The 14,035-nt window shown below is 40.3% G+C and overlaps 1 protein-coding gene across 1 annotated transcript in view; it reads right to left on the bottom strand.

Annotated features, from left to right (window-relative positions):
• LOC136857444 (uncharacterized) overlaps positions 1-14,035 on the bottom strand; it is a 140,481-nt gene that overhangs the window by 32,484 nt on the left and 93,962 nt on the right. The window contains exons 2-3 of the mRNA XM_067136113.2: positions 11,563-11,802; positions 6,275-6,574 (exon numbers count right to left, since the gene is read on the bottom strand). Of these exons, the coding sequence (XP_066992214.1) occupies positions 6,275-6,574; positions 11,563-11,789 (527 nt within the window). The 5' untranslated portion in view covers positions 11,790-11,802. The remainder of the gene's footprint in view (positions 1-6,274; positions 6,575-11,562; positions 11,803-14,035) is intronic.

Genomic DNA, 14,035 nt, shown 5'->3' on the forward strand with positions numbered 1-14,035 from the left:
AGGAAATGCCAGAATGGTAGTGGAAGAAGGAATTAAAACATGTCATGTGAAATAAAGGCAGGAGATCAGTCAAATCCAAGTAGGTAGAAATATGTGTAGTAGGTACGTATCTTGTACGAAGGACTCTGAATTACCCAAGTTTAATGGTCGGCAGTTTAATCCGATGTTATTCCTGAAAACAGTGGAGAAACGGTTTTCCAAAAATCTTGACGATGGTTTGATTGAGTGGAGTATGGTTGATGAGATGTTGGATGTTGCATTTGTTGGAGAAGCGAGATCTTGGTTTCAAGTTTATAGACAGGGTATTTCGAGTTTGGAGGAATTTAGGGAGAAATTTAGTTCTAAATTTTGGAGTGATGTTATTCAGGGATGGGAAAGAGATCGCGTGCTATTTGGCAAATATAGACCTCCGGAAGGTGTGTCTATGACGGAGTATTTCTTGGCGCATGTTCTGATCAGCCAGAATATTGAAGGTCGGAGAGAGATACAGTCCGCCAGATGTTGAAGCATTTTCCTGAGAAGGTCGGATTAGCTGCATGTATGCAGAATATCATTACGATTAAGGAATTAGAGCAGCTTTTAGAGAGGTTTGATGCTTTGGAAGGGCAGGGGAGGACTAGGCAATGTGAAGGTAGAAATTACGGGGATAATGGGAGGCAAGGTAATCAGCCAGGGGGAGATAGGAATAATCAGAATTTCAGTCATTCTGGGCAAGGGAATCAGGGTGGTAATTCCGGAAGGGGAAACAGACAGTCTATTCAGGGAGTTAATCACCAGGAATATTCTGGCAGAAGACCTAATCAAGGGGAATCAGAAAGTAGGGGGCGTACAGATCAAAGACCTCCAGATCAAGTGCAGAGACATGATAACAGTGAACAAGCTACGTCAAGTAATTTAAACCGGAATTGGGGGTCTTAGTTGGGTCAGATAAGCTGTCTGATACCGAAATTCCTATTCACGCGATGAAACAAGTAAGTTATGATATAGACGTGAAAGAGGAATTATTGTATGACCATGTGTTTTGTGATTTTGTGTATAGGGGGCGTGATGAAAGTAAGAAAGATGTGTCGGATGTCTTACTTTTTGCTAGTGGTGATGGTATTAGCGGTGTTGCGATCGATAATCTTACAGAAGTTTCTGAAATTGAAAGTGAAGTTTTTGTGAAGTTGATGAAGGTTGTTTAGTAAGTGGAGAGTGTTTACGGAGTATACATCATGGATATGTCTTTGTTGATTTAAGTGTACGTGAGGAGATTAAAGTTAGGTCCATTATGCGTGAAAATGGTGACTTTGAGATTAATGAAACTTCTGGTAAGAGAGTCGAGAGTAGCAGTGTTGCTGGCATGGAAGTGGTGCGAGTAGGAGCTGATATGAAAGGTGGTGAAGATGGATTAATTGTTGGGTCATTAAGTAGTAATGATAGCAACTTCGAAGTGAATTATGGTAATAATTTCTGTAATCGAGTGAGCGTGAGTGAGAATGAAAGTGTGCGTGAGATGAAAGGCTCTTCAAGCGAGTGTGTAATGTTTTATTTAAGGCTGAGAATTGTGTGAATGATTTGAATGACGTGTTGAATGATATCGATGTGGAACGTGGGAAAAAGTATGTGATCTGTTTGCTTGCATTAATTATGAGTTTGTGCAAGAGTAAACATTGTGAGATTCCCGCGCATTTCAGAAATATGGATTTCTTTGTTATGAAAGTTCTGAATGAAAGCTTGTACGATTTTTGTGTGACTGAATGGGATGAATGTTTGTGTGTAAGATAGATTGGATTCGAGATCTATTCGGATTTTATTACGGTACGCATTCATCGTCTATCAATGCTGATGTTAAGTTTATATATAGTATTTTTCAGTTGTATCAGGGTCCATATACTGTGGACAGTAGAATAAGCAGGTGTGCTTATAAGCCCCTAACCGCTGACAACAAGGCCCTTGGGACATTTAATATATATAGTCTTCGCAGATATAAGAGATAGGATCTGCACCTTTGGATGTAAATATTATCAATTTTAATTTATGTGTTCATTAGTAAGAAGGGATTGTATTCAAGGATGTATGAACAATCAGTGTATATAGCCACATTAGACTATTATTATTATTATTATTATTATTATTATTATTATTATTATTATTATTATTATTATTATTATTATTATTATTATTTGGAAAAAATGTATTTCGCGTGTCCGAATACAATGCAGTAGACGCTATGTATGTACCTTTATCACAGTAATTTAAGTGTATAGTTATGTAATTCTATGATTATTTCTATGATTCTGTTTTGTGGTGAATCATAATATGTGATATCATCGATTCGCCAAGGGGGCGTTATGTGATAGTACATATATCACACCCTCACCCTACATGTAGAAGTGTGAGAGAAATTATTGTCAGTATTCGATTTATTATTATATTTATTATTATTATTATTATTATTATTATTATTATTATTATTATTATCGTCAATATTTCCTTTGTATATTTTGTCATTTATATCTGTAAGCTGGGAGATCTCCATATATGTAGTATTAGTAATTTGTTTTGAACAACGAGTGGGAAAACATTACTATATTGGACTCTGGTAATTTGTATTACTCATGCGGGCATCCCGGTGTCTGATGAGATGAGCTTGTTGTACTAGGAAAGTTATATGACTCATGTGAAACACCCGAGAGTTTGTTTATGTCTTGGGAGCAAGAAGAAGTTCAGGGCATGATCTTGACAAGAGGATTACTCATGATTGGCTGGCAAAGATCAATCTCGGCGAATCATGTGAGAGATGAGGTCTTTATATAGTTCAACATCACCGCGGAAGAGAACTACAACCAGTGACACTGTACGAGAAGGAAGGAGACCACACACGGTACGGGAATGTAGTAGTGCTGATACACGATACTGGAGTGAGACTGCTGCACTAGACTGGACTGGACTTCAAACGTCCGTGGAACGTAGTCTTGTTATATTCGTGGAAAGTGGCTGATCGACAAATTGTGGAGTGCTTGCGCATTAAATATTGTAGCACTTGTGGTGGCCTGGCAGTATATGTTGGTGAAAGCTATCTCAGACTTTCCATAATTTATGTTCAGGATCGACAAGCGTGTGTTGCTCAAATGTATATATCTTTACAACAAGTGTTAAAGTCTGTGAACACAGTATTACAAGGTGCAGTATCTGTGTGATATTATAAGTGTTGATTATGAGAATCGGCAATTCATGTTGATAAAGAGACAGTGAAGGGTTCTTATCTACATATATGTACATTGGTTAACGGACTATCTGCAAATGGTTGCATAGTTCTCGCTTTCGTTTTCCCACTGTTTTCATTGTTGTTGTTGTAAATATGGAGTCTTCCAGCAATCTTTTGTTTGTGTATTATAAGTGTATTTTGGTGTGTTGATGAGGTGCTCATGCACGGATTTTATCGAGAATATAGTTAGATATTTTAGAATCAGTGGAGTTATTGATGAACCTAGGTGCAGTTCCTACCTATTTGGTCGTTTTCAAGAGGTTAGGTAAGGCCTGCAGCAGATGTACCAGTACCCAGCATTATGTACACGCCCTGGGATATAAAGAATTGTCATGCTCTATCTAAATTCGAGGGATCCATTCTGGTGAACTCTGGCGCCCATACTTCGGACATTTCGGTTAATTATGTTCATTAATATAATTTATTTTGAGTATTTTATTAAGTTTTTGAGTAATGTTACTTAATTATATAGTTTTATTCATGATTTTATTTATAAGTAGTCATCAAATAGTTAGACGTGGAAGTAATAGTAATCTTGCATAAATCGAAATAGGTGTCAGGTTCATTATAACAATATTATTTGAATACCGTATATCTCAGAATTTGTGGTAGTGATGTTTTATCAATTTTCTACTTGATACTTGTAAGGAAGTAGTTCTACAAAAAGAACGTTCTTATCCATTCATTTCTTTTAACAATAGGGGTAATCTGTAGGCCTATGTTCCTACGAAAGATGTTCACGTGTGCAAACTTCCTGAGACGTATTTCAGACCGAATACATGTAAAGGTTTAAGCTCAGTCTTGAAACGGAACATACCTAATGAAGTCACAGCTCGGTTGTATGGAACAAATTTGTTTTGAAGGCTAAAATCACATGCTTTAGACCTAAACCCAATGGACACGTATGTTTATGGCCTTATTAGTACCTAATAATAATAATAATAATAATAATAATAATAATAATAATAATCTTTTTACCGCTTTTCCCACACCTGCGGAATCGCGCGTGCGAACTGTGCCGCGCATGTGGATTCGGCCCTGTTTTATCGTCCGGATGCCCTTCCTGACACCAACGCTATATGTATGGAGGGATGTAATCACTATTGTGTGTTTCTGTGATGGTTGGTAATATGTTAATATGAGGAAGAACGTTTTGGGACAAACACAAACACCCAGTTCACGAGCCAGAAGATTTCATTAGAGACGATTGAAATCCCTGACCCGGCCGGGACTCGAACCCGCGACCCTCTGGACCGAAGGCCTCAACCTGACCATTCAGCCAATGAATCGGGTAATAATAATAATAATAATAATAATAATAATAATAATAATAATAATAATAATAATAATAACATGCACTAATAATGATGTTATCGGCGTTACGTCTCACGAACTACTTTTACTGTTTTTTGGAGACGCTGATGTGCCGGAATTTAGTCCTGCATATCTTTTGCGTGCCGGTAAATCTACCTACACGAGGCTGACGTATCTGAGCACCTTCAAATACCACCAGACTGAGCCAGGATCGAACCTGCAAAGTTGGAATCAGGACAACCATCTGAACCACTCAGCCCGGCACGCCTTATTAGTGTAATTGCATCACTGTACTTATAGATGTGTGCAAATCATGCTGTAAGAGAGCGAATGGAAACAGATTTGACCATAGATCGGTCTATAACAGGCTGGCTATATTACTCGTAAATCATTTGTAAATTGATATACCAGTGTTTCTTTTTTTAAACAGTAAAATAAAGGACCGAATAGGTCTAAGTAATCAGTAGTATTGTTCTTATTTCTATGTGCTTTTAATTATTTTAATTATCTCCTGTCCATGCCTTTGCTGACGAGATGTAGTGTTTACAGTGCACTAAGTTATGTCTTCTGGTATGGGCTATATCAAATTTGTTACTTTCATTGACCTGTCTCAGTCTCCTCCTTGGCTTTGACAATATGAAAGTGACTGAGGTATGAGTGATGCTAGTAATACCATTGCTTATGCAGGCAGTCCCTGTTATGAATGGTGTGAAAATATCGCTGTAAGAGATATGCATGCATTTCAGTGGGCTTGGCAGACTGATATGTAATAGCAACTGCTGGCTCAGTGAGGAAAGCAACGGGGAACTACCACACTCCTCATTTCCCTAGTACGCCTCTTCAATCACGCCTAGGCTATTTATGACAGCTGTTGGAGGAGCTGCAGAGGATCAAATCAGCCTTCGGGCTGAATACCCAACATACATACATCTTATGTCCAGCATTCCCGTTTCGGGCACTGTTTTACATTAATGCACTGGGATAGTGTAGTGATGTAAGATGGCGGAGGCCGCACGCTTCCGGCTTCAGAATCGTGCTGCTCATTGCCAGTCTAGATCAATATGTCTGTGTCTTACACTAAACCAATTACTGTACATAGAATCAAAGTTAACACTACCGTAATTAATACTAAGAATAGCATAGTTAAGCGCAATCGAAATATTTTATAACACAAATAAAATTCCACCCCAGTGAGATATACATTCTTACAATAATAATAATAATAATAATAATAATAATAATAATAATAATAATAATAATAATAATAATAATAATAATAATAGCTAGTGGTAATAATGTACTAGCACGATCAGTAAAAGACTAGAAATCCTGCGTATCTTGCTGTACCTCTTAACGCTCTTTTAAATGACCCCGCGGCTTACGTAAATAAAGATTAGCCTGAAGTAGTTTCACATCCAGAATTACGAGAAGCCGGTGTGAACACTTTCGTAGAAACCAGCGAAGAGAACGTCCCCCCCCCCCTCTCTCTCTCTCTGTCTCTGTCTCACGCTGCAGCACTCACTCGCATACGAAGCTCATTTAGTGCGCAGCTAAGATTTTGTAATCTACCATTACTTATCAAAAGAAGAGAGGTTCCAGCAGAAACTGCGGAGCTTTTAAGATGGCGAGGGGCTCCACAATATACGCGGTGCGGACACTAGGTAGCGGGATCTTGTTTAAAAAGGTATCCTAAGGATATTTACTACTTACCAAACGAAGAGAGGCTCAAAGAACTGGATGACTATGACAAAGCCAAGAGTGACGAGTATCAGTCCGAGGTTGAGCAGAAGCATGAGGCAGCACATTCCACGAGTGTTGGGGCAGAAAGGGTTGGGAGCAGCCATGGTCTCGACCACCAGTCCTCCTTTACGAGACGTCTTACTCTTCACGGTGGACAGTTCGGAAGGCGCCCGTCCACTGCGGTACGAGTAATGGCTGGGAGGGATGCTGGGTGGACGGCTAGGAGGTCGACTGGGTGGACGGCTCGGCCGACTGTAGAGTGATCCACGGCTGGAAAGAGAAGTAAAACCTGTCTTTAACGGAAAATAACCCCAGTCACCTTTATTTATTTACAAGATCTTTGAGAGCTAAAGCTCTATTAAGAGGGACAAGACACGTAGCAACAACGGACAAAGCTATAACACTTATATATAAGAAGTAATTACTAGTAAATGGAAACCAAAGCAACAAAATGAAAAGCAAAGATCAAGAATGGGAAAAGAGAATAATAACCACAAGAATCAGAAAGTTTTTACAACAGTTTATTTTCGTAACAATTCCTCTCTTCATCCTCACTCCGTCTCTCTCCTCTCTTTACTTCCATCCCCTCCTTATTATATGATGGGCTTAAAGTACCTATCCATGCATTCAGTCCCCCTGTTAAAATCATCACATCTTCTTAATATATGTATTTAATCACACTTATATCTTTTATTAATTCCTAAAAAAAGTTACGATTTGCATATGCCGATCCTAACGGATGATTATACAGAAAAGCCAGACATACATTTGTAAACTCACCCCGCTCCCATTTTAACCCTTGTCCACACACCATCATTCATCTCATTCGAAATTTCTTCTATTAACTTGTTTATCACTTCCTTAACTAACATCGCTGTTCATCCTGGATTTCTTTCCTTCACCCCTTTTCATTTTCATTGTATTCCTTACAACAAATCCCTTCCATACTAAGCTTCTCCCTACTGCTAACCACATCTCGAAAAAAGCAACAGTGTCAAAATCCTCTACCAACTCCGCCACTTCTTCATTGCCCAGCTTACTAGAAACCCCTTCAATATTTACAAAACCCACTTTGCAGAATAGTTATCTCTTAGCCCCTTCTTCTTCTCTGCTTCCTCTTCTATTACTACTGCCCTCTATTGTATTTGTGGTCTTACTTCTAGTTACTCTCACTTCCCCAATTTCACCTGCGTTCACCACCTTCTTTTTTACCATTTCCACAATCTCTTTACCCCCTTTCTCCTCCAACCCATTATTTTTTCTTCCCCGAGATGTCTTTTGAACTTAAGCTTCTTCCCCTACCCATTGATTCGCGTCTTTTTCTTCTCTTTCCTCACATCTTCTTGTTTGCCTTGTCCCCTAGCTGCCCTCCAATCTTGCGATCCCTGGCAACACGTGTTTCACATTCAGCAGTTCTCCACTTCCTGACCTTGCTGTGCGGTGGACTTCGCTCACTTCCGTAATATCACTCTCCTCTACGTCATCGCTACTTATCCTTGTCGTGACATTCCTCACTTCTCCCTCTGCCGTCTGGATCGCCTTCTGCTTACTTCTTCATCTATTTCCTTTAACCGACCCACCGTCCATGTACGTGACCATCTTCCATCCCCGACAACCAGCTGCTGTCCTCTAATATATGCTCTAAGACCTTATTTCCTTGCCTCCTTTAAATGCTTGCTAAGGATTCTGTTCCCCTTAATGGCTTCACTGTCCATTTCCCTTCTTATCCACACTTTCTCTTCTTTTGATCGCCAGTATTCCTTATCACAACGTCCGCCATCAATGTAGATATTAATTTTACTCTAACTTTCCCGACGCGATGCACATCGTCTATATCAACTTCACTAATCTTCATTCCATTGTGCACCACTTCCACCGCTTTGTAAATTAGTTCCACTTTACACTCTTTTCCCGCTTCTTCTTGCATACCATAAATGAAAATATTGTTCCTCAAAATTTCTTGATCACCCCTCACTACTAATCGCTTCGCCTCCCTCAGATCTTCCTCTAGACTTCTTACCCTCTGCTTCAATCTGTCCAGCTCATCATTATTACACCCTACCTCCCCCTTTATTTTCCTCACATTTTCCTTAACACACAGCTTTAAGACCTTAAACTCTTTAGATAGCTCTCGAAACATTTCCCTTATTTACTCCGTCTGACATGCCTCTCTTATCATCTTATTTATCGCTTCAAATTCCTCCCATCCAATGGAACCCATTGGATCAGGGCCAGGACTAACTTCAACTCCCCCTGTTATCAACAGCACAACCACCACCGCCGCCACCTGTAGAGCTGCCAACATCCCCACTTTCTCACCATTTATTTTCTCTCATTTCTACTTTCCATTCCACAGTGTCAGCTCCCTATTGCTGCCCTGTATTGTGTCAACGTCCGACTCGTTGGCTGAATAGTCAGCGTACTGAGGGTCCCGGGTTCGATTCCCAGCCGGGTTGGGGATTTTAACCTTAATTGGTTAATTCCAATGGCCCGGGGGCTGGGCGTTTGTGCTGTCTCCAACATCCCTGCAACTCACACACCACACACAACACTATCCTCCACCACAACAACACGTAGTTACCTACATATGGCAGATGCCGCCCACCCGCATCGGAGGGTCTGCCTTACAAGGGCTGCACTCGGCTAGAAATAGTCACACGAAATTAATTGTGTCAACGTGTTGCCCATAATCCGCACTCAACTCAGCACGTCCACAGTCCTTACTTACTCAAACACAACTGAAGATTTTACAGAGGTTTCCAGATTGTGTAAATTTATACAGGGTGGTCGGATACAACGTCCTGGCCAGCATTTCCAGGCCTTGTATATCACGTAGGCAACGCATATCGCCGCGGCATATCGGAACATGATTGTCTTTTGTCCTTCACTGTCCTTCTTTAAGAGAAATAATCGTCCTGATAACTGCCCCTATTATGGAATCGAAAGATTGGCATCCTAATCAGTTCATATGAATAATAATTCTTTTATCTGATGTTTGGATGTAAGTTAAAACTCAAGGTTAAAATAGCCAACCATCAGGTGAATTTTCTCTTCCAGATTTTATTGGAAAAATAAATCCAATACATGGTATTTCATGTCAGGGAGTACAAATGGTGTGTAACAATCGCCAACCGGGCGAGGTGGCCGTGCGGTTAGGGCCGCGCAGTTGTGAGCTTGCATCCGGGAGATAGTGAGTTCGAACCCCACTGTCGGCAGCCCTGAAGATGTTTTTCCGTGGTTTCCCATTTTCACACCAGGCAAATGCTTGTGCTGTACCTTAATTAAGGCCACGGCCGCTTACTTCCCACTCCTAGGCCTTTCCTATCCCATCGTCGCCATAAGACCTATCTGTGTCGGTGCGACGTAAAACAAATTTAAAGAAACAATCGCCGATGAATTTTTCAATACAGAGTTCGCTATGGTCTGGATAATGATGTCCGGGATTTCATTTATTCTTAGGAAGTTCAGTGTCTCCTTTGGAATTGTCCCCCTAGCTCCAATCATAAGGCCAATGACTTCCCATTTTGTAATTTCGTACTTCTTTCCGAGATCCTCAAGGCATGGTTCATATATGGCCTTTTTCTTCTCACACACTAATCGAGGCTCCAGCTCATTTTCCTCGAATCTCACAGTAGGATCAATCACCATACCCGTACCTTTCATCCGGTCGATGACAACAATATCAGCTCGTCTTGTGGAAAGACATCCTACTTCTTTATAGACCTCCAAGTCTCCAGCAATCAATGTGCGAACTGTATTGCGCCGATTGATTCTCATCAGCTCTCCATTACGACAGAACCCTAATACCTAAAGTAAGATTTCGAACTCGTTACATCTTCTGCAACGGGATGAATTAAGGCTTCTTCCAGGGAGATATCGAACTGGGATGACATTACAGTTAATTTTAATTGCTTCTGTCCATTGTCCGCATGGCATATCTCTCTTATTACTGATCCGAGCATTTCCTTTCCTCTAGTGGGAAAATAATATCACTCCCCTTATCCTTGGATGGGAATATACACCAGCTTTTAAAGGAATCTTCGCGGAGTACTTTCCGGATGAGCTTCGGAAGAGGTTTTTCGAGATGTTCAGCTTGTTCCTTGCCAAGGGGCAGGCGTTCAATTCAGGCAATTCTGCAGCGCTTACACGGGCTTTCTTTAGGTAGAGTTTCGTTTGTGCGATGATTGCATGCAGCGGACCGAAGGAGTTGGGTAGTTTCTCCTGTGAAGTTGGCGCACGCGATGGTGACTGTTAAGCAGCAGTCGACTGGATTGACTTTCATGTTCTCCGATATGAATTCCATGGAACATGCTTGGGATAGAACATGTCCTGCCCCACCACGAAATCTACGAGGACTGCGCAGATTTGCCACTGAAGAATGGGATAAATCAGACGAGCAGTGGTTAAATGAACTCGTGGGCAGCACGCCGCGTAGGGTGCAGGCTTGCATTCATGCAAGGAGACATGTTACTCCTTACTGAATGAGGTTGCTACTACAACGGGCTTACCTCAGGTAAACTGATTTATGCTTCTGTTAGCTCAAAGTCGGAGTGATTTTTGCTTGATTTTGGTTGTCAGTAAACTGGAAGATGTCTTACTTTTGAAGTACCACTACAACATTGTACAGAATGACTTAGACGAAAGTTTGAGGGTGCTTCATAACTTTTCTTGATGTTTGTAGTTTTCGTCTCTGCAATTTATCGTCTGTTGTTCAGTAGTTCCCACTAATTGACCTAGAAGAGGAGAAATGATTGAGGGCATATTGAAGAATCATGATGTCGCAAGTTTAGAGGAACTACAGAACTCGTCCTACGGTCTAATTATTCGGATATGTTCGCTCAGTCAAGACTAAGGCGACTATAATTGAGAAAGCTCTATTTGCTGAATAGAACATACGAACACGAAAAGGAACATACAACTTTATCTGGCTTTCTTCTTATCCTACACTTTCCAATGAAGATCGAAGATCTGTCAGTAAATGTTGAAGATGGGAAGCAGAAATTATCTTGTCAGGGGCTGAGAAGAAATGGATGAGGAGAAAACCTCTGCCGGAAGACGGCAGCGTATGAAGATATCGAGATTATCTTTGTGCTTTTGTCTTTCCTCTTTATTGCTCCCGTTTTCCAATCTGGCCTGTCATTTTAATGATTTTACTGTGTGGTATTTTTCGTGCTCCTATCTTTCTGCATAGAAAATCAAAGAACACATCAATTTACTAACGAGTTTTAATGGTCAGTCTCAAGTTGTTTGGTACGTACCTGATTTCTGAAGGAGCTTTGTAAGCTGCACTCGTGACGTAAATATCTGATCCATCGTAGTCGTACTGACTGTTGTTCCTGTGATCGCGCCGTGGTTTGTGAACGCTCACGGTGTACTGACTGTCTTCACCGTCCGTGGAGTAGGCGCGGTTCACGATGGCATGGCTACTGCGAGGCGCCACGGGCGAACTCGCCAGGTAGTGGGCGCTTTTCACCTTGCGCACCATTCTCTATCTCGTTCTGCAACAATCAGCAACATTACATTTATTTATTTATTTATTTATTTATTTATTTATTTATTTATTTATTTATTTATTTATTTATTTATTTATTTATTTATTTATTTATTTATTTATTTATTTATTTATTTATTTATTTATTTATTTATTTATTTGGAAAACCAAAACAGCGAGAAGCTGAATTACAGAGTTCCGCAATGAAAAATATAAATATTTACAATGGCGTAGCACATAGCAACATAAAAAATAAGTAGAAGAACAATGAAGAAAAAGCACCTAATGATAAAAATAGAGGAAAACTTAAAAACTAACAAAACAACTGTAGAAACACCAATTAACAACAAAACATGAAGGCAAAAGAAACGACGAGGAAAATTAAAGATTGACGTAAAACGAAGAGAAGAACTTATAGCTAGGCACACTAAGATAAATACAGATATAACACATAAGTAACGCTATAGTACAGTAAAAATTAAATACATATTACATTATGTACAAAAGAGGGGACAGCAATGCGAAAAGAAAAAAGAAATATCGAGAAAATTAACTAGGTTAGGTTAAGGAAGAATCGACTGAAGGAGGCATACGAAGAAAAAACGTCCAAGTTCCTGTCAGAAGATAAAGAGTTAAGGAGGGTTGGTATGCGGATAAATAAACTTCTCTGAACGAGAGATATGCGGGAATACGGAATGTGGAGGGGTGGATTAATCCTGGTTTTGCGAGTTGGAACATGTAGGGAAAGGAAGGATGCATGTTCAGGAGAACGAAATAAACCGTTAACAGCGTTATATAGGAATCTAAGGTAAGCTACTTTCCTGCGACTAAATAACGGGCGAAGGTTTAAATTATCCAGTATCTGATTACTGCTCAAGTTTCGACAATCAGATACTCTGGCTCTAACAATAGCACAGAAGAATGACTGCACGCGGTCATTGTGATTCAGATTAGTGGGTGAAGAGGTAGACCAAATGGGAGACGCGAATTCAATATTCAATAGGATGCAAGATACATAGTAGGCTCTGAGGGCGTGGATACCGGTGATGTCAGAAAATCTATACAACAAACCGAGAAACAGCATTGCTCGTGAGGTTATCTTTTGTATATGGGGGGACAAATAACAATTTACTGTCAAACAGTACTCCTAAGTCATTCTGTTCTGTTAAAGTCGGGAACTGGTTACCTAGGAGGGAGTATTTACTAATAATAGGAGATTTACGAAGAGTGATCGAAATAGAGGAACACTTGGTAGGATTAGGCTCAAGACGCCATGTGGAGCACCATTCAGAGAGTGAGTTAAGCCCGCTCTGTAAAGAGTGTACGTCTAATAAAGAATCGATTTGTTTGAATATTTTACAATCATCTGCAAATAGTAGAATTCACATGAAACGAAGGATATAGTATTAATGAGATCGTCAATAAATAGGACAAAAAGAAGGGGACCTAGGATACTGCCCTGTGGGACGCCAGAATGTATCATTACAAGAGTCGAACTGAACCCATCAAGAACCACACCCTGAGCTCTGCGGGAGAGTTAGGAAGCGACCATGGATATTAAAACGTTCTGAGGGTTTATAGGAAAAAAGTGCATGGTCTACGGTATCAAAAGCCTTTGCAATATCAATGTAGCACACGTCAGCTGAGAACCGGCATTAAGAGCAGATGTTGCACGATGGAGAACAGCCAGATTAGTTAGGCAGGAGCTACCAGGAAGAAAACCAGGAAGGGTGAAAGAAAGAAGACGCTGGTGGACAATCTTTTCACAGATGAGAGATAAGGTTGGTAATATAGAAATCGGGCGATAGTTTCTGACATCAGACCTCTTTCCACTTTTGAAAACCGGAGTGATGTTAGCGATTTTCCAGTCGTCAGGAAAGTATCCGGCTAAGAAGCAACGGTTAAATAATATAACAGCAATAGGATGGGCCAGACTCGTAGCGGTATTCTTAAGGAAGACAGGACTGAGGCCATCGGGACCAGTAGGTTTATTTCCTGGCAGGGAGGAAAGTAAAGAATACACTTCTGACTCAGAGGTGGAAAGATTACTGAGACTATGAAAAGGAACACAATCAATACACGGAAAATCTGGGAACTGAACAGCTGCAACGAAATTAAATGCAAAGTAATCGTTGAAAATTTCCTGTTTATCAGAGACCAGAATCGTTTGCTATAGACTTGTGATTCGATTTAAAAACATTTCGTCCCACAGAAATAACTGAAGGCTCAACGGAGCAGAG

The sequence above is a fragment of the Anabrus simplex genome, chromosome 1 (genome assembly GCF_040414725.1).
Source record: "Anabrus simplex isolate iqAnaSimp1 chromosome 1, ASM4041472v1, whole genome shotgun sequence".
Taxonomy (NCBI): Eukaryota; Metazoa; Arthropoda; class Insecta; order Orthoptera; family Tettigoniidae; genus Anabrus; species Anabrus simplex.